Source organism: Bos taurus, chromosome 11, assembly GCF_002263795.3.
Source record: "Bos taurus isolate L1 Dominette 01449 registration number 42190680 breed Hereford chromosome 11, ARS-UCD2.0, whole genome shotgun sequence".
Lineage (NCBI taxonomy): Eukaryota > Metazoa > Chordata > Mammalia > Artiodactyla > Bovidae > Bos > Bos taurus.
This window is the reverse complement of record NC_037338.1, coordinates 43,762,211-43,787,466: the sequence shown is the minus strand read 5'-3', so window position 1 is coordinate 43,787,466 and position 25,256 is coordinate 43,762,211. Positions and strand designations below refer to the sequence as shown.

General features: G+C 38.4%; 1 protein-coding gene across 1 annotated transcript in view; it reads right to left on the bottom strand.

Annotated features, from left to right (window-relative positions):
• Positions 1–25,256, bottom strand: part of PEX13 (peroxisomal biogenesis factor 13) — a 31,495-nt gene that overhangs the window by 4,357 nt on the left and 1,882 nt on the right. Inside the window, 1 exon segment of the mRNA NM_001076212.2 lies at positions 3,215–3,909. Coding sequence (NP_001069680.1) covers positions 3,215–3,909 — 695 coding nt within the window.

Below are 25,256 nucleotides of genomic sequence, written 5' to 3'. Positions count from 1 at the left end.
CCTTTTAACATGTCATTTCATTAAAAACTAATCACTTTCAAATGAAGATTAAATGGAAGGTCTTCAAGGCAGTTAAATGGGTTCTGAAATATGGACATTTCCTACACACTTGCATGCTGCTGCTGCTAAGTCGCTTCAGTTGTGTCCGACTCTGTGCAACCCCAGAGACGGCAGCCCACCAGGCTTCCCCGTCCCTGGGATTATCCAGGCAAGAACACTAGAGTGGGTTGCCATTTCCTTCTCCAATACATGAAAGTGAAAAGTGAAAGTGAAGTTGCTCAGTCGTGTCCGACTCTTAGCGACCCCATGGACTGTAGCCTACCAGACTCCTCCATCCATGGGATTTTCCAGGCAAGAGTACTGGAGTGGGGTGCCATTGCCTTCTCTTGTATGGAGGTCCAAAAACACCTCTGAATTGCAGAATGACACAGAAAAGTATAACTGCTGCAAATTTATGTAGGAATGGAAATCTTGTTTCATTAACTTTTGACAATCTATGATGTATAAAAGCAATGTGACATTACTTGTGATTCAAATGATATTAGTTGTTGTCAAAGTGACTTTACTCCAATGCTATTTTGCCTTACAGTTTTAGGTTGAACTCATTAAGAAGATTACCAAGTCTGCAGCAAAGACTGATTTCCAAAGCCACTTAGTGTTTTCTAATAGTGGCTCATGGTGATTCTTGTTTTTCAGAAAAATTTCAATCTTGGCCTTGATCCTCCCAAAACAGTAATAAAATTTAACCACTGACTGCTCAGTCATCTCACTGCTGTATGGTAGGGCAAGTCAGTATCTTCAGTGTCTTCTCCTAATAAAAATTCACAGAACTGATAACAGTTATGTCCACAAGAGTGACTGAAGTTCATCTTTGACATTACTAGTTCAATAAGATATGATAAATTCAAATATTTTATGCAGTGTACCTGCTGATGAAGAATACTATAAATAACTATCAGCTTTAAAAACTGTATTTTCAAAATTCTGTAAATTTTGTCCTGCCCAGTCTTCTGTTACACACAAATTTTTACCATTAGTTACAATACATCTCTGTAGATGTAACTTCAAGTTGGGTTGGATTAGTATGTTTTCCAACTGCTTTGAAAATACTCATCTGTAGTTGTTCCCTGCAGTCTGTTCACAGAGGCAACACCTTCAATCATTTCAAATTCAACAGGACTCTTCCAATAAACTACCAAACAGTATCAGTATCTATTGGGTCCTCATGAGCCAGGTAAATCCATTCAAGCCAAGTAAATCCATTTGCCTAGTTTTAAAATGACTATTGCTGTTGTTTCAAATACTCTTCCAGAAACTGTTCTCCCTGAAATGTTAATAGTCTCAAACAAGTTTACTTTCTCTGAACATATTTCCTTGGTTGTTGCAATAACCAGTGGTAAACAGATTTCCTTGCTAATCTGACAAAGAAGCCTCTCAGAAACTTACTTTGACTGAAGGCTTATTTTTTCTTTGTTTGTTCCTTCTCCCCCACCCTGTTTACAGGTGAGGGAATTCTGCTCTGATGAGATATCCCATTTTGAATTTTCTGATTTTTCTGACTGTTGACTTCCTGTCAGTTGGGAATACTGTGATGAGTGCTCAGTCTGGGAATGGTGATGTATATTGTATCACTTTAACATAGCTATGTTGTCACTGCATAACAAATGCAATGCTTTGCCACCTAATACTAGAATAATCCAGACAATACTGTACCTTCAAAGTGTGACATTCAAAGTACACTTAACTGTTCTTTTCTCATGAGGTATCTCTGCACTCATAATAAAAAATATGTACTGCAGTTTAACAATACATGTCACACTCAATACATCGTCAAGTTATAATACTGAGATATGCAGTGTGTAGAACAAGTGCAAGGCAACAAGAGTGCCAACAAACATAGGGTCTCTGTTATAAACTACTCAACTCTGGTCTTTCAGTACATAAGCAGCCATAATAAAATGCACATGAATGAATGTGGCTGTGTTCTAATAAAACTTTACTAATGGACACATGCTCCCTCTCTGGCCTCAGATTAAAAAATCACCTCTCCTTTTCACCTGTCTTGGATTGTATCCTCTCCTACTCTCTTACAGGAGGCTTCATCTTTTGACTCCTCTCTGTGGAAATTAAGATCGTCCATTTCTAGGTTCCAATATAATTTCTCAGCTTTACTTCCCAGTATCCTTCTATCTAATATTATAGGACAGTTGATGAACAATTCTTATAGTTCCTGCCTATATACTTTTGTTCAAGCTTTTCCATCTGCTTCACAGTCTTGTTTTTTTCCTACATAACTGATGGAACAGTATCTGTCTTTCCAAAATCTAACTTAGATGCTACTTCTTTCTAGATACAAATAGTCAAAAAATGTCAGCTTCAATTCTAAATTGAGATAATATTCTGTATCAGTTGACAGAGTAGGGGCTTAACAGTCAAAGATGCCTCATTTTGGTTTTGGTTCTGGCTTATTAAAGATGTGACCCTGAGCAAGTAACTTCTTTGAACTTCAGTTCTATCACTTATAAAATGAGAATAATTCCTCTTAGGATTGTTTTAAGAATTAAATGAGTAAAGTACTCAAAATACTTAGCACAGTGTCTTGCATATAAAAAAAGGTTCCATAAACCTTATGTTTCTCACCGACTGTCATACTCCTTACACTCTTTATGCCTCACTACAATTACCTATATATGTGTCTCACTTCTCTCTCAGTACGTTTTAAAAAGGATAAGGGATTTAATTCCCTATGTTATCTCTGTATCTTCTACAGCATCAAGTTTAGTACTTTGTGAACAGTAGTTAAGTAATGTGTGCTGTTAAACTGAACTAACAAAGAATAAATCAACAAGTCTGTTTTTGCTGTATGTTCCTCTTCCAGTTTTGAAGTTCTTAACTGAAAAAAAAAATAACTCAATCAAAAGATTAAATACAAATGAATATAAAAAAGCTAATTAATCTATTATTGAAATTTAAGACTTATACATATATATAGTATTTTTTGTTTTCATGTATACCATTTCTTAAAAGTCTTTATTGAATTTAGCATTACTTCTGTTTGGATGTTTTGGTTTTCTGGCTGTGAGGTATGTGGGATCATAGCTCTCTGACCAGGGATTGAACCCACACCCTCTACGTTGGAAGGTGAAGTCTTAACTGCTGGACCACCAGGGAAATCCTTGTTACATGGTTGTTAAACCCATTCTATTATTCTTACCTGTTACTTCATCACTGTGAGTAGATAGCAGTTTCCAGATGAGGTAAGGACCACCAAGGATAACAGCAAAGAATAAGAATATTGGCCAAGATTTTGCTGAGTTAGCTGCTCTGTCCTCAGCACCAAGGCAAGCCACAGTTCCTTCACTTTCTGCCCATAGGTCCTCATTCTCCAAGCCTCTTCTTAAACCTATCATCCACTGTAACCGTCTATAAAGATACCTTATAGTCCTAACTAATGCAAAAGCTGAAAAAACCTTTGTGAAGTGTATTTTTAATCGGGAAAAGTGGTTTGCTACATCCAATACAGCTCTGAAACTGTTATAGACAGCTGAAAAAGTAGCATCCATCATCATGCTGACAGAGGCAAATGCATGCACAATACTTTCAATGGACTGAAATGCACCTCTGCTGCTTTCTTCAGCTTGCTGAACGAATCTACTAGGTGGAAGATCATCTATACGAAGGCGGTTATAGCCCAGCCCGTTATATCCATAACTATAAGGGCTATAGCTTCCATAAAATGAATTTCCATAGGCACCATATCCAGAAGAAAATGAACTGTAAGCAGGTCTGAAAGTGTTCAAATTGCCGCTTCCTGTCTGCTGTGATGGCCTTGGAAGAATGGGTGGTGGCACTCTGGTAAGTGTTGGCTGTCCAGGTCTTGTCAATAATGTAGGACCCAATTCAGCAGATCTAAAACCAAAAAAGATTCAAAATTGTAACTTAAGCACACAATAAATTCATTCAAAGTAACTACTAAACTTGCTATATAAACAGTATTATGATTCTATTGAGTTCAGTTCAGTTCAGTCACTCAGTCATGTCCGACTCTTTGCAATCCCATGAACCACAGCACGCCAGGCCTCCCTGTCCATCACCAACTCCCGGAGTCCACCGAAACCCATGTCCATTGAGTCGGTGATGCCATCCAACCATCTCATCCTCTGTCGTCCCCTTCTCCTCCTGCCCTCAATCTTTCCCAGTGTCTTTTCCAATGAGTCAGCTCTTCACATCAGGTAGCCAAAGTATTGGAGTTTCAACTTCAACATCAGTCCTTCCAGTGAACATCCAGGACTAATCTCCTTTAGGATAGACTGGTTGGATCTCCTCACAGTCTAAGGGACTCTCAAGAGGCTTCTCCAACACCACAGTACAAAAGCATCAATTCTTCTGCGCTCAGCCTTCTTCACAGTCCAACTCTCACATCCATACATGACCACAGGAAAAACCAAAGCCTTGACTACACGAACCTTTGTTGGCAAAGTAATATCTCTGCTTTTGAATATGCTATCTAGGTTGGTCATAACTTCCCTTCCAAGGAGTAAGCGTCTTTTAATTTCATGGCTGCAATCACCATCTGCAGTGATTTTGGAGCACAGAAAAATAGTCAGTCACTGTTTCCACTGTTTCTCCATCTATTTTCCATGAAGTGATGGGACCAAACGCCATGATCTCAGTTTTCTGAATGTTGAGCTTTAATCCAGCTTTTTTACTCTCCTCTTTTACTTTTATCAAGAGGCTCTTTAGTTCTTCTTCACTTTCTGCCATAAGGGTGGTGTCATCTGCATATCTGAGATTGATATTTCTCCCAGCAATCTTGATTCCAGCTTGTGCTTCCTCTAGCCTAGGGTTTCTCATGATGTACTCTGCATATAAGTTAGATAAGTAGTGTGACAATATATAGCCTTGACATACTCCTTTTCCTATTTGGAACCAGTCTGTTGTTCCATGTCCAGTTCTAACTGTTGCTTCCTGCCTTGCATACAGATTTCTCAGGAGGCAGGTCAGGTGGTCTGGTATTCCCATCTCTTTCAGAATTTTCCACAGTTTATTGTGATCCACAGAGTCAAAGGCTTTGGCATAGTCAAGAAAGCAGAAATAGATGTTTTTCTGGAACTCTCTTGCTTTTTCCATGATCCAGCGGATGTTGGCAATTTGATCTCTGGTTCCTCTGCCTTTTCTAAAACCAGCTTGAACATCTGGAAGTTCACGGTTCACATATTGCTGAAGCCTGGCTTGGAGAATTTTGAGCATTACTTTACTAGCATGTGAGATGAGTGCAACTGTGTGATAGTTTGAGCATTCTTTGGCATTGCCTTTCTTTGGGATTGGAATGAAAACTGACCTTTTCCAGTCCTGTGGCCACTGCTGAGTTTTCCAAATTTGCTGGCATATTGAGTGAAGCACTTTCACAGTATCATCTTTCAGGATTTGAAATAGCTCAACTGGAATTCCATCACCTCTACTAGCTTTGTTTGTAGTGATGCCTCCTAAGGCCCACTTGACTTCACATTCCAGGATGTCTGAGTGATCACACCATCATGATTATCTAGGTCATGAAGATCTTTTTTGTACAGTTCTTCTATGTCTTCTTGCCACCTCTTCTTAATATCTTCTGCTTCCCTGGTGGCTCAGACGGTAAAGCGTCTGCCTGCAATGCGGGAGACCCGGGTTCAATCCCTGTTTTGGGAAGATCCCCTGGAGAAAGAAATGGCGACCCATTCCAGTACTCTTGCCTGGAAAATGCCATGGACTGAAGAGCCTGGTAGGCTACAGCCCATGGGGTCGCAAAGGAGTTGGACATGACTGAGTGACTTCACTTTCCTTTTCTGTTAGGTCCCTACCATTTCTGTCCTTTATTGAGCCCATCTTTGCATGAAATATTTCCTTGATATCTCTAATTTTCTTGAAGAGATCTCTAGTCTTTCCCATTCTATTGTTTCCCTCTATTTCTTTGAATTGATCGCTGAGGAAGGCTTTCTTATCTCTCCTTGCTATTCTTTGGAACTCTTCATTCAAATGGGTATATCTTTCCTTTTCTCCTCTGCTTTTCGCTTCCCTTCTTTTCACAGCTATTTGTAAGGCCTCCTCAGACAGCCATTTTGCTTTTTTGCATTTCTTTTTCTTGGGGATGGTCTTGATTCCTGTCTCCTGTACAATGTCACAAACCTCCATCCATAGTTCATCAGGCACGCTATCAGATCTAGTCCCTTAAATCTATTTCTCACTTCCACTGTAGTCATAAGAGATTTGATTTAGGTCATACCTGAATGGTCTAGTGGTTTTCTCCACTTTCTTCAATTTCAGTCTGAATTTGGCAATAAGGAGTTCATGATCTGAGCCTACTAAATCGAGTAAATAGGTTCCTCTAAAGAGTTTCAAGAGTAAGGAATAATCTGTAATATCCAAATGCTTAGAATCTGTTAAGAAGAAACTGGGTAAGATAAAATGGCTGACTAAAAACTCTTTTTCTTGTTTACTTGTGCTTGCATTAGTAGTAGTATCTTTAACCTGGGGTTTCTTTTAAAGACATATGTCCATTTCTCAGAGTTAGTTACAACTTGATATCTATCCATCCTTACACCTAAAATGGCACTATCTTAACTACGGTAGTTTTATAATAGTTCTTAATAGCCAATAAAACAACTCTTCCCACAATATTCTTCATCTTCAGCAGTGTCTTGGCTAGCTGACCCACTGAATATCCAGATATATTTTAGAATCAGAGCTTGAAGTACTATATTGCTCTCCTTGCAAAAGCCCTATTGAGATTCTGATTTGGGATTACACTAAATTATAGATTAATTTGAGGTAGTCAACATCTCCAAAATACTGAGTTTAAACTTAAGATTATAACATATACTCCATTTACTTATGTTTTAAAGATTTTTCTCAATAATTTCTTTTAAATAACCACCAAGTCTCAGTGTTTTATAGTTTACTGTGTGGAGGTCTTTCTTTAGATTTACTTCTATATATTTGGGGGGTTTTGATGTTATTGTAAATGATGTCTGTCTAAAATTTCACTTTGTTGCTGTTATATAGAAATAATTGATTAAAATATATAGTCCTTATATCTAGCAGCCTTATTTTGGATTCTTTTGTATTTTCTAGAATCTTAAATATCTGTGGTCATATTGTATGTGAATAACAATAGGTTATTTCTTCCTTTTTTCAATTCTTATAGCTTTGATTACTAAGGCATTGCATCTAGGACTTGCAGTACAATCTTGAATAAATGGAATGATAGAAGGCATCCTAGTCTCATTCCCAGTCTCAAAGGGAAAATTTTTAAGATGGCACTGCCAATTATCATGTTTGCTATAGGTTATAGATCTAGTAGTTCCTTTTCTATTTTTAAGGAATATACAGTGCAGTGGTGGTTCCAAGTGGTGGATATTCCTGACCCAGGGATCAAACCCGCATCTCTAGCATCTCCCGAACTGGCAAGTGGATTTTTTACCACTGGCACCACCTGGGAAGCCTGGTGGTTCCAATATCAAATGGCAAATTTCAACAATGCAAAAACCAGAATTACTTTTGCACCAACCTAATATATATATAAAATCGGTAACTAATAAGAACCTACTGTATAGCACAGGGAACTATACTCAGTACCCTGTAATGGCCTATATGGGAAAAGAATCTAAAACAGTGGATACTTGTATATGTATAATTGATTCACTTCTTGTACATTTGAAACTAACATGACACTGTAAATCAATTATACTCCAATAAAAATTTTTTTAAATGCCCGTTGAACTAAATGATGTGTTTAGGGTCAATGTGTTCTACATGCTGGTACAAATTTCCTATCTTGTTGTGGACTGCTACTACATAGTTTGAAAAATAGCATCCAGCCCATAGATTCTCAGTAGCTACAGAACACACCTGTGGTGTCTAATCAGTTTCTAACCCAACAAGTTCTCAGTCTTGATTATTATTTTTGTTCTAGAAATTCCTTTCCTTTTTTAATAGTTTCCAATTCTCTGTCAAAATTCTTCTTTTACTGACGTCAACATATTAAACAAAATTTAAAGTCTCTTTGAGACACAGATGTATAGAACAGTCTTTTGGATTCTGTGGGAGAGGGAGAGGGTGGGATGACTTAGGAGAATGGCACTGAAACATGTATATTATCATATGTGAAATGAACTGCCAGTCCAGGTTCAATGCATGATACAGGGTGCTCGGGGCTGGTGCACTGGGATGACCCAAAGGGATGGGATGGGGAGGGAGGTGGGAGGGGGGTTCTGGATGGGGAACACATGTACACCCATGGCGGATTCATGTCAATGTATGGGAAAACCAATACAATATTGTAAAGTAATTAGCCTCCAATTAAAATAAATTTATAATTTAAAAAAATAGAGTCTCTTTGATAATGCCAATATCTAGAGTCCCTATGAATCTTTTTTCCCCTAGCTGTTTACTTAGCTAACATTTATGTTGTATAATGTTCTCCGGGTCTATTTGATTTTTCTGTGCATCAGCAATCATTATTGTAGCAATAATTTGAGATTCTGGATGATGTTCTCTTTCTCCACATATGTTTCATTCTAGATATTCTTTTTAAAAGTTGAAATGTAGTTGATTTACAATGTTTTGTTAGTTGCAGGTATACAGCAAAGTGATTCAGCTATATATATACATGTACAGTCAAAGCTATGGTTTTTCCAGTAGTCATGTATGGATGTGACAGTTGGGCCATAAAGAAGGCTGAGCACTGAAGAATCAATGCTTTCAAACTGTGGTGCTGGAGAAGACTCTTCAAAGTCCCTTGGATAGCAAGGAGATCAAATCAGTCAAATCCTAAAGGAAATCAACCCTGAATATTCATTGGAAGGACTGATGCTGAAAATGAAGCTCCAATACTATGGCCACCTGATGGGAAGAGCTGACTCACTGGAAAAGACCCTGATGCTGGGAAAGATTGACGGCAAGAGGAGAAGGGGATGACAGAGGATGAGATGGTTGGATGACATCACCAACTCAATGCACATGAGTTTGAGCAAACTCTGAGAGATAATAAGGACAGGGAAGTCTGGTGTGCTGCAGTTCATGGAGTCACAAGAGTCAGACACGACTGACTGACTGAACAACAACAAAATAAGTGCATATACATATACATAACTGAACATATACATTCTTTTCCAGATTTTTTTCTATTATAGGTTATTACAAGATAGTGAATGTAGTTCCCTGTGCTATACAGTAGTTCCTTGTTGTTGTTTATCTATGTAATATACAGTAGTATATACCTGGATAGTGTTTTCTGAACTATCCTTTAGTTTGGTTCAGGCATGCTTCTAAGGCTACTATCAATTCATAATGTCCTTAATTTAATTTCAGGAATTGATGATTTGAAGCTGGGCTTCTGTTTCTATAAGGGCCTGTCTACTTCTTTTATATCCTTATAGCTAGATGTTATCTTTTCAGGGTCTAACATAAATGCATGGGTAATTTATCAATATCTCCTCTTGCAGGGCATCTGAATTCCAACCATGCTTCAAAAAAGTGCTATTCAACTAGCTTCATTATCTAAGCTACTATTTCTGAAATCAGCAGAAGCTTATATGGAAAAACTGCATCCAAAGGCCATGTTCACCTTTATGAATTTTCAGCTTTCCTGAATCTGAGCTCCATAAATCTTTATTTTCTTTTTTGCTCTAAAATGCCTTCTAGCAGATGTTTTTATATTCTGCTTACCTTTCAACTTGTCCTCAATTACTTTTTTTTCCCTGAATTACTTATTCTGCCATCATCAAAAGTTCTTCCTATAATTCTTTATCCATATTTTATACAGTTGTTGCTGTTTAGTCGCTAAGTTGCATATGACTCTTTTGCAACCCCCATGGACAGGCTCCTCTGTCCATGGGACTTCCCAGGCAAGAATATATTAGAGTGGATTGCCATTTCCTTTTCCAGGGGATCTTCCCAACCCAGGGATCAAACCTGCATCTTCTGCATTGGCAGGTGGATTCTACAGTATCTTACATTTATTTATGCATCTGACTCTTCCTGTAAACAGTGAGCTCCTCAAAGGCACAGGAGTTCTCCTTGCTTCTCCATCACCTACTATAGAGCTTAGCAGATAAATAGATACTGATACAAACACTTATAGGGTTTAGCAGGTGGCTCAGTGGTAAAGAATCTGCCTGCGTTAAAACCAAACTGAGTACATGTGCACACACACAGACTCTATGTGGAGTCTTTCATTAATAAGTATTTAATACACATGTATCACACAGACCATTAATATAGATTTTCTTTATATATCCTTGTATTGTTCCATAAATTGTGATGACTATCTAACTTAAAAAAACATAGGGAATTAAATTTAGACATTTGATAATAAAAAGATTTCATATACTACATATGAAATGTAGTATATTCCTCTTACTCTTCTTTGTTGCTGTTTTTGGCTGCCCTACTTGGACTGTGGGATTTTAGTTCCCCAATCAGGGACTGAAACTGGGCCCTCAGCAGTGAGCATTTAGAGTCCTGACCACTGGACCATCAGGGAATTCCCTCTTCTTTGGTTTTAATGGTCTCTGTTTCTGGCATACACAGATACATTCAGTGGGTATATATGGTTTTGCTTTATGTTACAACAAGCATAACTAAAGAAGCCTATGGTTAGATGAATAAAAGATTTTTCCATAGTGCTGAAAGTGCAAAAAGTCTCCCCAACCCAGTTTTTTATCTTGAAAAGTTTCAAACAGGAAAGAAAAAAAAAAAAAAAAGAGCATGAAAGAAAAGTACAATGAATAACCACATACCTTCCATCTAGATTCAATAACTGCTATCATTTTGCCACACTTGCTTTCTCTTTCTCGCTCTACAGTCTTTTAAAAATTCTTGAACTGTTTGAAATTAACTTGCAGACCAAATAAATTACTCCCAAATATCTCTGCGGGCATTTCCTAACAACAAAGATATTTCATACAAAACAGTAATACTGTTTTCCCATCTTTGAAAATTAACAAATCCATATTCTCCGTTACTCAATTGATAATTCAAAATATATCCATTACTCTCAATTATCTTTGTCTAAATAGCTTTATTGATATATAATTCTTATACCATAAAATTCACCCATTTAAAGTGTAAAAAGCAAGATTTTTCATATATTCACAGAGGTGTACAACTATCACTGTATGCAATTTCAGGAAATTTTCATCATCCCAAATAGAAATCCCATATTCATTAGCAGTCACTCCCTGTTTCTTACTCTCCTCTAATCCTGGGTAATCACTAATCTACTGTCTGTGGCTATAGGTTTGCTTTCTTTGGACATTTCCTATATAGTTGATCCTTGTTATCTGTCATACTTGTGTTCCCATAAAGCTGAAAGCACTGAATTAGCAAGTACCAAACACTGCTCAAGAAGGAAACAAGTTAGGTTCCTTCAAGCTTCTGGTCAAAACATTTCATCTGATCAACACAGATACTTGCTTTATACTTGTACGTTTCTCTTATATAACTACTTTTATTGTTGACTCATTAATAATGAACTCCTGGCCTAAAGTACAACAACTCAAGTCTGAACAAAGTTTATCTAATACTAATATTTTTTCCATAAAAGCTTCCTAAGAATACTAGATAGCACTTTGGTACTATGCTTATGGGTCAGTTTAAGACTGTGAAATCAACAAAAATGTGAAAAATGTGGCTGGCACTTAATAGATTTTGAAAGACACCTGTTTACAGTATGTGAGCTGAAACAAGAAGCCAGAGTGTTGTGTTCTGTTTAGCCTCAGCAAACAGATGACTCAGATATTTCACTGCTCTGTGTGTCTGAAAAGATTATGAAAATATCTCAAGTAACTGATTTCAGACTTACAAATAAATTTCAGTGAGTAGGAGAGTTTGTAAATAGGGAATCTGCAAATAAGGAGGATCTACTGTAAATGAAACATACAATATCTACCATTTTGTGACTGGCTTCTTTCACTTAATGTTTTGAAGGTTCATCCATGCTGTAGAACGTATTAGCACCTTCAGTTCAGCTCGGTAGTGTCTGACCCTATGGACTGCAGCACGCCAAGCCTCCCTGTCCATCACCAACTCCCAGAGTTTACCCAAACTCATATGCATTAAGTCAGTGATGCCATCCAACCATCTCATCCTCTATTGTCCTTTTCTCCTCCTGCCCTCAATCTTTCCCAGCAGCAAGGTCTTTTCCAACCAGTCAGCTCTTCGCATCAGGTTGCCAAAGTACTGGAGTTTCAGCTTCAACATCAGTCCTTCCAGTGAACACCCAGGGCTGATCTCCTTTAGGATAGGTTGGTTGGACCTCCTTGCAGTCCAAGGGACTCTCAAGAGTCTTTTCCAATACCACAGTTTAAAAGCATCAATTCTTTGGCGCTCAGCTTTCTTCGCAGTCCAACTCTCACATCCATACATGACCACTGGAAAAACCATAGCCTTGACTAGACAGACCTTTGCTGGCAAAGTAATGTCTCTGCTTTTTAAGATGCTGTCTAGGTTGGTCATAACTTTCCTTCCAACGAGTAAGTATCTTTTAATTTCATGATTCCTTTTTATTACTGAATTACATTTATCCATAGATTGGTTGTTTCCACCTCGGGGCTATTATGACTAGAATGATATTCCTGGGTCATATGGTAACACTGTGTTTAACCTTTCTGAGAACTGCCAAATTGTTTTCCAAGGCAACTGTACCATTTTCCATGCTCACCAGCGGTGCATGAGGGTTTCAATTTCTCTACATTCTGTCAACACCTGTCATTACCCGCCATTTTTTACTAAAGCCATCCTAGTGAGTGTGAAATGGTATGTCACTGTGTATTTGATTTGCATTTCCCTAATGGTTAATGATAGAGTCTCTTTTCATATGCTTACTGACCAGTTTTATATCTTCCTTGGAGAAATGTCTATTCACATACTGTGCCCATTAAAAAAAAATAGGTCGTTAGTCTTTACCATTGAGTTGTAAAAGTCAAAATGTCTTGTTTATTTTTCGGGGGGCGGGGGAGACAAAAATTCAATTACGTCTCACACATTGCATTTGGTTGGTTGGTTGTGTCCTTATTCTCATCTAAAGAAAACAACGTCTTGGACTTTCAGAAGAGTCCAGCCAGTTTCCTCAATGAATGTCCCACATTCTGAACTTTATTTCCCCTAAATGTTGTTTAACTTGTACCCCATCTTCTGTATTTCCAGTCAAACTAAAGTATGCATCTAAAGGTCTGATCTAAAGGTTTTGGCAAGCATAAATCATCAGGGAAGTTGTTTACCTCAGACTGAATCACATCATAAAAAAAAGAAACAAAACTAAAAAGGGTCAGTGGACTACCAATAGTGTAGTACATCCAGGTTTGGATGAAGCAGCTCAGTGTGTAAGTGTTCCACTGAAATGAAACTACTTCACTGAAGCTAGGCCCTAGGAAGAGCCACCTTGGTTCATAAAAATGTGATTACAGTGGTAAAAATGATTAGAAAATTTGCTAACAACAGATTACAAGTTTTAGAAAGTTACGAAACTAAGAAGGGGGAAAGAAAGTGAAAGTCGCTCAGTCGTGTCCGACTCTTTGTGACCCATTCTCTAGGCTAGAATATTGGAGTGGGTAGCCTTTCTTTTCTCCAGGGGATTTTCCCAACCCAGGGACTGAAATCCAGGTCTCCCGCATTGCAGGTGGATTCTTTACCAACTGAGCCACAAGGGAAGCCCAAGAATACTGGAGTGGGTAGCCTATTCCTTCTCCAGCAGATCTTCCCGACCCGGGAATTGAACCAGGGTTTCCTGCATTGCAGGTGGAGAGACTCTGATAAAGCATTGCAAGGGGAGATTCTGATAAAGCCTCAAACCCAGGAAATGAAACAAGTTAACAACTGACTCAGTGACTTAATCTGTGATATCCTTAATGTAAGCTACCATTTTTATACCAAATTCTTACATGGGGAGTGGGTGCTGAGAGGGAGGTAGAAGCGGCAAAGAAACCTACCAGGCACAGAGTACTGAATGTAGAAGGGAAAGGTGAGACAACAGAACTCACAAATTCCTACTCAAAATGGTCACATTAAAAATATTCAAAACTATACACAAGAAGAAATAAAAACACTAGGACACCAAAGTAACAAAAATCAACAATAAGAATTAAAGGTCATTCAAGGAAAAACTAAGTTTATATAACGACAAAGATTTTAAATATGTTTAGAATGGTCAGAGATGAGAGTAAGAATTAGAGATTGAATTGATTAAAAAAGTCAAAGACATAAATAAAGTTATAACATCTGTAAAATAAAAAGTGAAAAAAAATGTAAGTATGAAAAATTTCATTAGAACTCTTATACACAATGCCCACAGACACAAGGAATCTTGTAACTATGAGGCAAAAAGAAAATTAGTTGTTGTACAATAAGGAACAGAGGAGAAATATAGAACTTGGGGAATTCTACTTCAAGTAATGGCATTCTAAGTAACCAGATCAACCCTTCCACAGAAAACAATTAAAAAGCTAGAGAGCCCATTTTAGATGTTTCTCAAGGGATGGGGGCCAGTTCCAGAGATGGCTGACAGTATGAGAAGCTGAGCAGAACTTTTTAAAGCTTCTCTGAGCTAAGGAGACAAAAACTAGAGTTCAGAAGCCCAAAGAGGAGGGACAAGGTAATGCCCACACTTCAGACTGGGACCTTAAAAGGTCATACGCTAGGAGTAAGGGGGAAAAGGTTAACAAGAAATAGACTAGTCCAGGTAGAAACTGAAAAACCACAATTTCAAATTAGTCCAAATTTGAAATTATTAAAATGACCCTGGACTGCTAGTGGCCCAAGGGGCCTGTCAAAAGTAAAACCCTCTGTGGGAAGAGACCATCCTAGGCCTCAAGTCGCCTTACATTGTCTATATATAATGTCCAGCTCTCACTGAAAAATAATTGAGCCTCTGATATGACAAAACTACATGTTAAAAAAAAAAAGAGTGATGTTAGACAATAAAAATGATATATATTCAGATAATGGAATTATGAGGCAGAGACTTTAAACAACTATGCCACAAATACTCAAGAAAAAAAAAAAAAAAGGCAAGACTAGGAATTTCAGCAGGGAATAGAAACTCTAAAGCTGGATCAAATGAAAATTCTAAAACTAAAAAAAAAAAAAAATACAGTACCTAAAACTATGAACTCAATGACTGACTCATTTAGTATCAGATTAGATGACTGAAAGAAAAATAGCAGTGGACTAGAAGAGTGCTCAGAAGAAAATACCCAGAATGAAGCATGAGTAACAAAAGGACACATATAGAAAAGAGTGTAAGACATGGAGAGTATAGTGAAAAATAGACTGTATATATATAATTAGAGCCAGAGAAGTGAAAAGATGATGAGCAGAAGTGATATTTAAAGAGGTAATGCTTGAGCCTTTCCTAAAATCAATGAAAGACATCAAGGCAGATTCAAGTTATCTATGAATCCCATCAAAAATAATATAATTAAAAATATATTAAAGCTCAACAAAGTATAACTGCTGGGAAAAAAAAGGGCGGGGGGGGGGGGGGGAGTAATCTTGAAAGCAGCCAGAACAAAAAAAGAGATTCCTTTTGAGGGAGCAAGAGTAAGACAGGGATGACTGAAACTGTCAGAAAGCTGACACAAAAAGGAAGCCAAAAAAAATGTAGGTCCCCTGATGACAGTGTTGAGTTAGCATATCTCTAGACCTCCTGTCAACTAAAGAATAGCTGTGTCTATAGTCCAAAGCACAGAAAATCAGATACCATTACTTATAGCAGAACTACCCCTGATATGTTTAATAGGAATTCTAGAAGAGATGGGAAAGAATAGTGCTCACACAATATTTAAAAACAGGATTGGTGAGAGTTTTCCTGAAATAAAGACATGAATCCTCATATTGGGCACTGTGGGTACCAAGCACAAACACTGTAGCTGCTGAACAGAATACATATACATACATTAATCAGAACATTTGAACCCAGATTCAATCCCAAAGAAGGGCAATTCCAAAGAATGTTCAAATGACTGTACAAATGCACTCATTTCACATGCTAGTAAGATTCCGCTCCAAATCCTTCAAACCAGGCTCCAGTAGTATGTGAACCAAGAACTTTCAGATGTTCAAGGTGGGTTTAGAAAATTCAGAGGAACCAGAGATCAAATTGCCAACATTTGTTGGATCGTGGAGAAAGCAAAGGAATTCCAGAAAAACATCTACTTCTGCTTCAATGACTATGCTAAAGCCTTTGGCTGTGTGGATCACAACAAACTGTGGAAAACTCTTAAAGACACTGAAATATCAGACCACCTCACCTGTCTTCTGAGAAATCTGTTTGTAGGACAAGAAGTTAGAACCAGACATGGAACGATGGACTGGTTCCAAATTGGGAAAAAAATATGTCAAGGCTATATATTGTCACCCTGCTTATTTAACTTCTATGCAGAGTATATCATGCGAAATGCTGGGCTGACTGAAGCACAAGCTGCAATCAAGATTGCCAGGTGAAATATCAATAACCTCAGATATGCAGATGATACCACGCTAATGGCAGAAAGTGAAGAGGAACTAAAGAGCCTCTTGATAGAAGTGAAAGAGGAGAGTGAAAAAGTTGGCTTAAAGCTCAACATTCAGAAAATTAAGATCATGGCATCTGGTCCCAACATTTCATGGCAAATAGATGGGGAAAAAGTGGAAACAGTGATAGATTTTCTTTTCTTGGGCTCCAAAATCACTGTGGATGGTGACTGCACCCATGAAATTAAAAGACACTTGTTCCTTGGAAGGAAGGCTATGACCAACCTAAACATCATATTAAAAAGCAGAACGGGAGGGGGGAGGGAAAAAAAAAAAAAAAAAAGCAGAGACATCACTTTGCTGACAAAGGTCCATATAGTTAAACTTATAGTTTTCCCAGTAGTCATGTACGTAGGTAAGAGCTGGACCATAAAGAAGGCTGAAGACCGAAGAATACATGCTTTTGCATTGTAGTGCTGGAGAAGACTTTTGAGAGAACCCTGGACTGCAAGGAGATCAAACCAGTCAATCCTAAAGGAAATCAGTCCTGAATATTCATTGGAAGGACTGATGCTGAAGCTGAAGCTCCACTACTTTGGCCGCCTGATGCAAAGAGCCAACTCATTGAAAAAGACCCTGATGTCAGGAAAGACTGAAGGCAAGAGGAGAAGAGGGCAGCAAAGGATGAGATGGTTAGATAGCATCACTAACTCAATGAACATGAATCTGAGCAAACTCCAGGAGATAGTGAAGGACAGGGGAGACTGGCATGCTGTACTTCATACGGTCACAAAGAGTCAGACATGACTTAGTGACTGAACAACAAAGAGTCTAATAAAGCCGCAGAGAATGAAGGTATCAGGCAAAATTTTGAAAAATGCTAAGGAAAAGTCTGTAAAGAAATAAAAACTAAGACTCCAAAGAAAAATTTCTGTAGCTTTAAAACTTTGATACCAAACCAGAAGGATACAAAGAAAGTAAATTAGAGGCCAAATTCACCTAGGAACATATATGCAAAATCTTAAAATATTATATTTCAACATTGTATTTTTTTAATTAAAATTAAGCAGAGTTCATCCAGAAATGCAAAGATGATTCAATATTGGACCATTACGTGATGCAAGAAAACAAACAGTTATAATAAAATAAAAGCACAAAATATCCCAACAGATAAAAATAATTTATAAAATTTACTCATCATAATAAAAATCCAAGCAAGGTAATGAAATAGAAGTTTGCTGGCTATCTATCAAAAACAAAAAGCAAACATCATAATTGATAGCAAGACTTGAGAATAATTCTAATGAAAGCCTGGACCAATAGAAGTTCAGTTCAGTCGCTCTTTCATGTCCAACTCTTTGCAACCCCATGGACTGCAGCATGCCAGGCTTCCCTGTCCATCATCAACTCCCAGAGCTTGTTCAAACTCATGTCCACCGAGTCGGTGATACCATCCAACCATCTCATCCTCTGTCGTCCCCTTCACTTCCTGCCTTCAATCTTTCCCAGCATCAAAGGTCTTTTCCAATGAGTCAGTTCTTCCCATCAGGTGGCCAAAGTTTTGGGAGCTTCAGTATCAGTCTTTCCAATGAATATTCAGGACTCATTTCCTTTAGGATGGACTGGTTTGATCTCCTTGCAGTCCAAGGGACTCTCAAGAGTCTTCTCCAACACCACAGTTCAAAAGCATCAATTCTTCAGCGCTCAGCTTTCTTCGCAGTCCAACTCTCACATCCATACATGACTACTGGAAAAACCAGAGCTTTAATTATACAGACCTTTGTTGGCAAAGTACTGTCTCTGCTTTGTAATATGTTGGCAAGGTTGATCACAGCTTTTCTTCCAAGGAGCAAGTGTCTTTTAATTTCATGAAGTCACTATCTGCAGTGATTCTGGAGTCCAAGAAAATAGTCTCTTGCTGTTTCCACTGTTTCCCCATCTATTTGCCATAAAGTGATGGGACCAGATACCATGATCTTAGTTTTCTGAATGTTGATCCAACTTTTTCATTCTCTTCTTTCACTTTCATCAAGAGGCTCTTTAGTTCTTCTTCACTTTCTGCCATAAGGGTAGTGTCATCTGCATATGTGAGATTATTGATATTTCTCCTGGCAATCCTGACTCCAGCTTGTGCTTCAGTTAGCCCAGCATTTTGCATAATGTACTCTAAATAGAAGTTAAATAAGCAGCATGACAATATACAGCCTTGACATACTCCTTCCCCAATTTGGAACCAGTTCATTGTTCCATGTCCGGTTCTAGCTGTTGCCTCTTGACCTTCATACAGGTTTCTCAGGAGGCAGGCAAGGTGGTTGTTATTTCCATCTCTTGAGGAATTTTCCACAGCTTGTTGTGATCCACACAATCAAAGGCTTTAGCATAGTCAATAAAGCAGAAATAGATGTTCTTCTGGAATTCTCTTGCTTTTTCGATGTTTCAACAGATGTTGGCAATTTGATCTCTGGTTCTTCTGCCTTTTCTAAATCCAGCTTGAACATCTGGAAGTTCTTGGTTCATGCACTGTTGAAGACCAGCTTGGAGAATTTTCAGCATTACTTTGCTAGAGTGTGAGATAAGTGCAATTGTGCGGTAGTTTGAACATTTGGGGGCACTGCCTTTGTTTGGGACTGGGATGAAAACTGACCTTTTCCAGTCCTGTGGCCACTGGTGAGTTTTCCAAATTTGCTGGCATATTCAGTGCACCACTTTCACAGCATCACCTTTTAGGATTTAAATTAGATTAAGCTGGAATTCCATCACCTAATTAGCTTTGTTCGTAGTGATGTTTTCTAAGGCCCACTTGAGATCCACTCCAGGATGTCTGACTGTAGGTGAGTGATCACACCATCATGGTTATCTGGGTCATGAAGATCTTTTCTGTATAGTTCTTCTGTGTATTCTTGCCACCTCTCCTTAATATCTTCTGCTTCTGTTAGGTCCATACCGTTTCTGTCCTTTATTGTGCCCATCTTTGCATGAAATGTTCCCTTGGTGTCTCTAATTTTCTTGAAGAGATCGCTAATCTTTTCCATTCTATGGTTTTCCTCTATTTCTTTGCATTGATCACTGAGGAAGGCTTTCTTATTTCTCCTTGCTATTCTTTTGAAGTCTGCATTCAGACAGATATATCTTTTTCTCCTTTACCTTTTGCTTCTCTTCTCTTCTCAGCTATTTGTAAAGCCTCCTCAGACAACCATTTTACCTTTTTGCATTTCTGCTTCTTGGGGATGGTTTTGATCACTGCCTCCTGTACAATTTTATGACCCTCCAACCAGAGTTCTTCAGGCACTTTGTCTATCAGACAGAATGAAAACCACAAGCACAGAAAACTAAACTGATCACATGGAGCACAGCCTTGTCTAACTCAATGAAACTGAACCATGTCATGTAGGGCCACCCGAGAGAGGTCACGGCAGAGAGTTCTGACAAAACATGGTCCACTGGAGAAGGGAATGGCAAGCCACCTTAGTATTCTTGCCTTGAGAACCCCATGAACAGCACGAAAAGGCAAAAAGATATAACACTGAAAGATGAACTCTCCAGATTGATAGTTACCCAATATGCTACTGGAGAAGAGTGGAGAAATAGCTCAGGAAAGAACAAAGAGACTGAGCCAAAGCAAAAACAATCAGATCAGTCGCTCAGTCGTGTCCGACTCTTTGCAACCCCATGAATCGCAGCACACCAGGCCTCCCTGTCCAACACCAACTCCTGGAGTTCACTCAGACTCATGTCCATCGATTCAGTGATGCCATCCAGCCATCTCATCCTCTGTCGTCCCCTTCTACTCTTGCTCCCAATCCCTCCCAGCATCAGAGTCTTTTCCAATGAGTCAACTCTTCGCATGAGGTGGCCAAAGTACTGGAGTTTCAGCTTTAGCATCATTCCTGCCAAAGAAATCCCAGGGCTGATCTCCTTCAGAATGGACTGGTTGGATCTCCTTGCAGTCCAAGGGATTCTCAAGAGTCTTCTCCAACACCACAGTTCAAAAGCATCAATTCTTCGGTGCTCAGCCTTCTTCACAGTCCAACTTTCACATCCATACATGACCACAGGAAAAACCATAGCCTTGACTACACGAACCTTTGTTGGCAAAGTAATGTCTCGGCTTTTGAATATGCTATCTAGGTTGGTCATAACTTTCCTTCCAAGGAGTAAGTGTCTTTTAATTTCATGGCTGCAATCACCATCTGCAGTGATTTTGGAGCCCAGAAAAATAAAGTCTGACACTGTTTCCACTGTTTCCCCATCTATTTCCCATATGACTGATGATGGAAGTAAACTCCAATGCTGTAAAGAACAACATTGCGTAGGAAACTGGAATATTAGGTCTAGGACCAATACAAGGATGTTGGCTATTTATGCTGGCTTATTTATAAATGACAGGATTGTCAACATGGGATTTAAAAAACTTCAACCAAATCATCAGGGCAAATTAAGAGTCTGACATTAAGCTGGATATAATATCTGTATGTTATAAAGGATAGGGAAGAACTTCATGGGAACTACAATAAAACATTACATAAGGTAAAAAAGGGATAAAATTTTCACCAATTTCACCTTACACAATAATCATGGATGAAAAGACTTACTTACCTATAAATGGAATTTCCAATAAAATATAAAGTTCTAATAAAAAAATCCTAGTAAGTCTTTTTATAAATGCTAAATGTAACAAAAGCAATTATGAAGTACAGCAATGCATGAAGGATCCTGACAAACCAAATATAAAAACTTATTATAAAGACAGCGTGGTGTTAGCATGCTGCTGTTGCTGCTAAATCGCTTCAGTCTTGTTTGACTCTGTGCAACCCCATAGACGGCAGCCCACCAGGCTCCCCAGTCCCTGGGATTCTCCAGGCAAGAACACTGGAGTGGGTTGCCATTTCTCCAATGCATGAAAGTGAAAAGTGAAAGTGAAGTCGCTCTGTCGTGCTCGACTCTTAGCAACCCCATGGACTGCAGCCTTCCAGGCTCCTCCGTCCATGGGATTTTCCAGGCAAGAGTACTGGAGTGGGGTACCACTGGCTTCTCCGGTGTTAGCATAAGTATAGATAAATAGCACAACAGAAGATATCATGTGCTGTGTGCTAAGTTACTTCAGTCGTGTCTGACTCTTTGTGACCCCATGGACTATAGCCCACCAGGCTTCTCTGTGCATGGAATTCTCCAGGCAAGAGTACTGGAATGGGTTGCCATTTCTTCCTCCAGAGATCTTCCTGACCCAGGGATCAAACTGGGGTCTCCTGCATTGCAGACAGATTCTTTACTGTCTGATCCACCAGAAAAGCCAGAAATATAAAACAGATCCTAAATTTTATCATCAGAGAAGTGCAAATTAAATATAATTTCACACACATTAGATTCATAAATATAGTACTATAAAATAATATCAAGTGTTGGAAAAAATATAGAGAAACAGAATACCTTGCTAGTGAAAATGTAAAAATTGGTATACAACCACTTTGAGGAGCATCATGGTAATAGTCAACAGTGGAAGATAAGCATACTCTTCCAACTAAGTAACTCACCTCTCAGAAAACCTCATGGAAATGTGAACAAGGAGAAAGACACAGAATGCTTACTGAAAGTAGTAGTAGCTTTAAACAACTAATTCTCTAATATATACACAGTTTACTTCTATATAACAGAATATGTATGCTCAGTCGTGCCTGACTCTCTTGTCACTCCATGGACTGTAGCCCACCAGGTTCCTCTGTGGAATTTTCCAGGCAAGGAGTGGATTGCCATTTCTTCCTCCAGGGGATCTTCCCAACCCAGTGATCAAACTTGCATCTCCTGCACTAGCAGACAGATTCTTTACCACTGAGTCACCTGGAAAGCCCCTATATAACAGAATATTCTATGGCAATTAAAACATACTAGAAGAATACATCATTTTATAAAGCCTTGCTTTATCATGCTTTGCATACAGTGTGTTGTACAAATTGAAGATTTGTTGCAATCCCACGTCAAGACTAGGTATCTGCGCCATTTTCCCCCCAAACTTTTTAAAATTTTGTATTGGGGTATAGCCAATTAACAATGTTGTGGTAGTGTCAGGTGAAGAGCAAAGGGACTCAGCCATACATATACATGTATCCATTTTCCCCTAAACACCCCTTCCACCCAGGCTGTCCGCACCAATTTTTTTTTTTTTTTTTAAACAGCATTTGCTCACTTTGTGTCTCTGAGTAACATTTTGGTAACTCTCACAATATTTCAAACTTTTTTGTTATTATTATATTTGTTATGGAAATCAGTGATCTTTAAATGTTACTACACTACTTGTTTTAGGACACCAAGAACTGCACTCATAAGACAGCAAACTGTCAAAATATATGTTGTCTGTGTTCTGACTGCTCCACTGACCAGCCTTTCCTCCAAAGTCTCTCTCTTTGCAGGATCCTCTTACTCTCTGAGACATAAAAATGTTGAAATTAGGCTAATCCACAACCCTACAACGGCTTCTAAGTGTTCAAGTCAAAGGAAGAGTCACAAATCTCTAACTTTAAATCAAAAGCTAGCAATGAGGGCTTCCCTGGTGGTACAGTGGATAACAATTGGCCTTGCAAGGCCGGGGACATGGGTTCAATCCCTGGTTGGGGAACTAAGATCTCACATGCTGAGAGGCAACTAAGCCCACACATCCATGTGCCACAGTGAAGATCCTGTGTGCTGCCACACAACTAAGACCTAATACAGCTAACATAAATAGATAAATATTTTTCTAGAAAACAAAAAAGTTAGAAATGAATAAGCTTAGTGAGGAAGGCATGCCAAAAGCCAAGACAAGCCAAGGGCTAGGCCTCTTACACCAGTTAGTCAAGTTGTGAATACAAAGGAAAAGTTCTTGGAGGATATTAAAAGTGCTACTCCAGTGAACATGTGAATAAGAAAGTGAAACAACCTTACTGCTGATACGACAAAAGTTTTAGTAGTCTGGCTACCTCAAATCAGCCATTAATATTCCCTTAAGCCAAAACCTAATCCAAAGCAAGGCCCTAACTCTTCAATGCTGTGAAGGATGAGAAAGGTGAGGAAGCTGCCAAAGAAACTTCTGAAGCTAGCAGAGGTTGGTTCACAAGGTTTAAGGAAAGAAGCTGTCTCTATAACAAGGGAGTGGAAGATAAAGCTGCAAGTGCTAATGCAAACACTCTAGCAAGTTATCCATTAATGAACGTGGCAATGCTAAATAATAGATTTTCAATGCAGACAAAAAACAGCCTTTTATGGAAAGAAGATGCCATTTAGGACTTTCATAATCAGAGGGAAGTCAGTATCAGGCTTCAAAGCCTCAAAGAACAATCTGTTAGGGGCTAATACAGCTGGTGACTTGAAGGTGAAACCAATGCTCATTTACCATTCTGAAAATCCTAAGATCTTTAAGAATTATGCTAAATCTACTCTGCCTATGCTGTTATCAGTGGAACAACAAAGTCTGCACTACAGCGTAACTGTTAACAATATGGTTTACTAAAAATTTTTAAGACCACTGTGGAGACCTCGTGCTCAGAAAAAAAGATTCCTTTCGTATTACTGCTCAATGACAACGCAAGTGGTTACCCAAGAGGTGACAGAATTGTACAAGAGTAATGTTGTTTTCATGCCTGCTAACAAATATCCATTCTGCAGCCCATGTATCAAAGAGGCATTTCAACTTTTAAGTCTGATTATCTAAGAAATAAATCTCATAAGGCTATAGCTGCCATAGATAGTGATTTCCATGATGGACTTGGGCAAAGTAAATTGAAAACCTTTCTGAAAAGTTTTCTTAACGGCACTTTTTAGATGCCATTAAAAACATCTGTGATACCAGGGACAAGTTCAAAATATCAATTTTAACAGGAGTTTGGAAGCAGATGATTCCAATCTTCATGGATGTCTTTGAGCAGCCCCAAAACTTCAGTGAAAAGAGTAACTGCAGATATGTTGGAAATAGCAAGAGAACTAAAGTGGAGCCTAAAGATGTAACTTTATTGCTGTAACCTCATGATTAGACTTCAATGTGTGAAAAGCTGCTTCTTATGGATAAGCAAAGAAAGTGGCTTCTTCAGATGGCATCCACTCCTGGTGAGGACATGAAGACTGCTGAAATGACAACAAAGGATATAGTCTATTATGTAAATCTAGTTGATAAAGCAGCATCAGAGTTTGAGAGGATTTACTCCAATTTTGAAAGACGTTCTACTGTGGGTAAGATGCTATCAAATAGGATTGCATGCTACAGAGAAATATTTGAGAAAGGAAGAGTCAACCAATGTGTCAAACTTCACCATTCTTATTTTTAAAAACTGCCACAACCACTCCAGCCTTCAGCAATGGGGATAAGACCCTCTACCAACAAAAAGATTACAACTGGTTGAAGGCTCAGATGATAGTTTGCAATTTTTTTTTAGTAATAAAGTATCTTTAAGGTATGTACATTATTTCTTTAGACAAAATGCTACTGTACAGACTTCAATAGAGTGTAAACATAACTTTTATATGCACTGGGAAACCAAAAAACTCATGCGACTTGCTTTACTACAATATTCCACTTATTGCAGTGGTCTGGAGCCCAATCTGCAATATCTCCCAGGTATGCCTGTACAGCTTATATGAATGAAAAAGATAAATTTCAAATAATACTTAGTGGAAAAACACTATGCAAACATACATTTTGATAATATTTATTCGAAGTTTAAAAATACACTAAATAATACATACATACATATGTAATGTACACACAAACCCAAATACTAAAGTATAAAAACATTGGTGGTGTG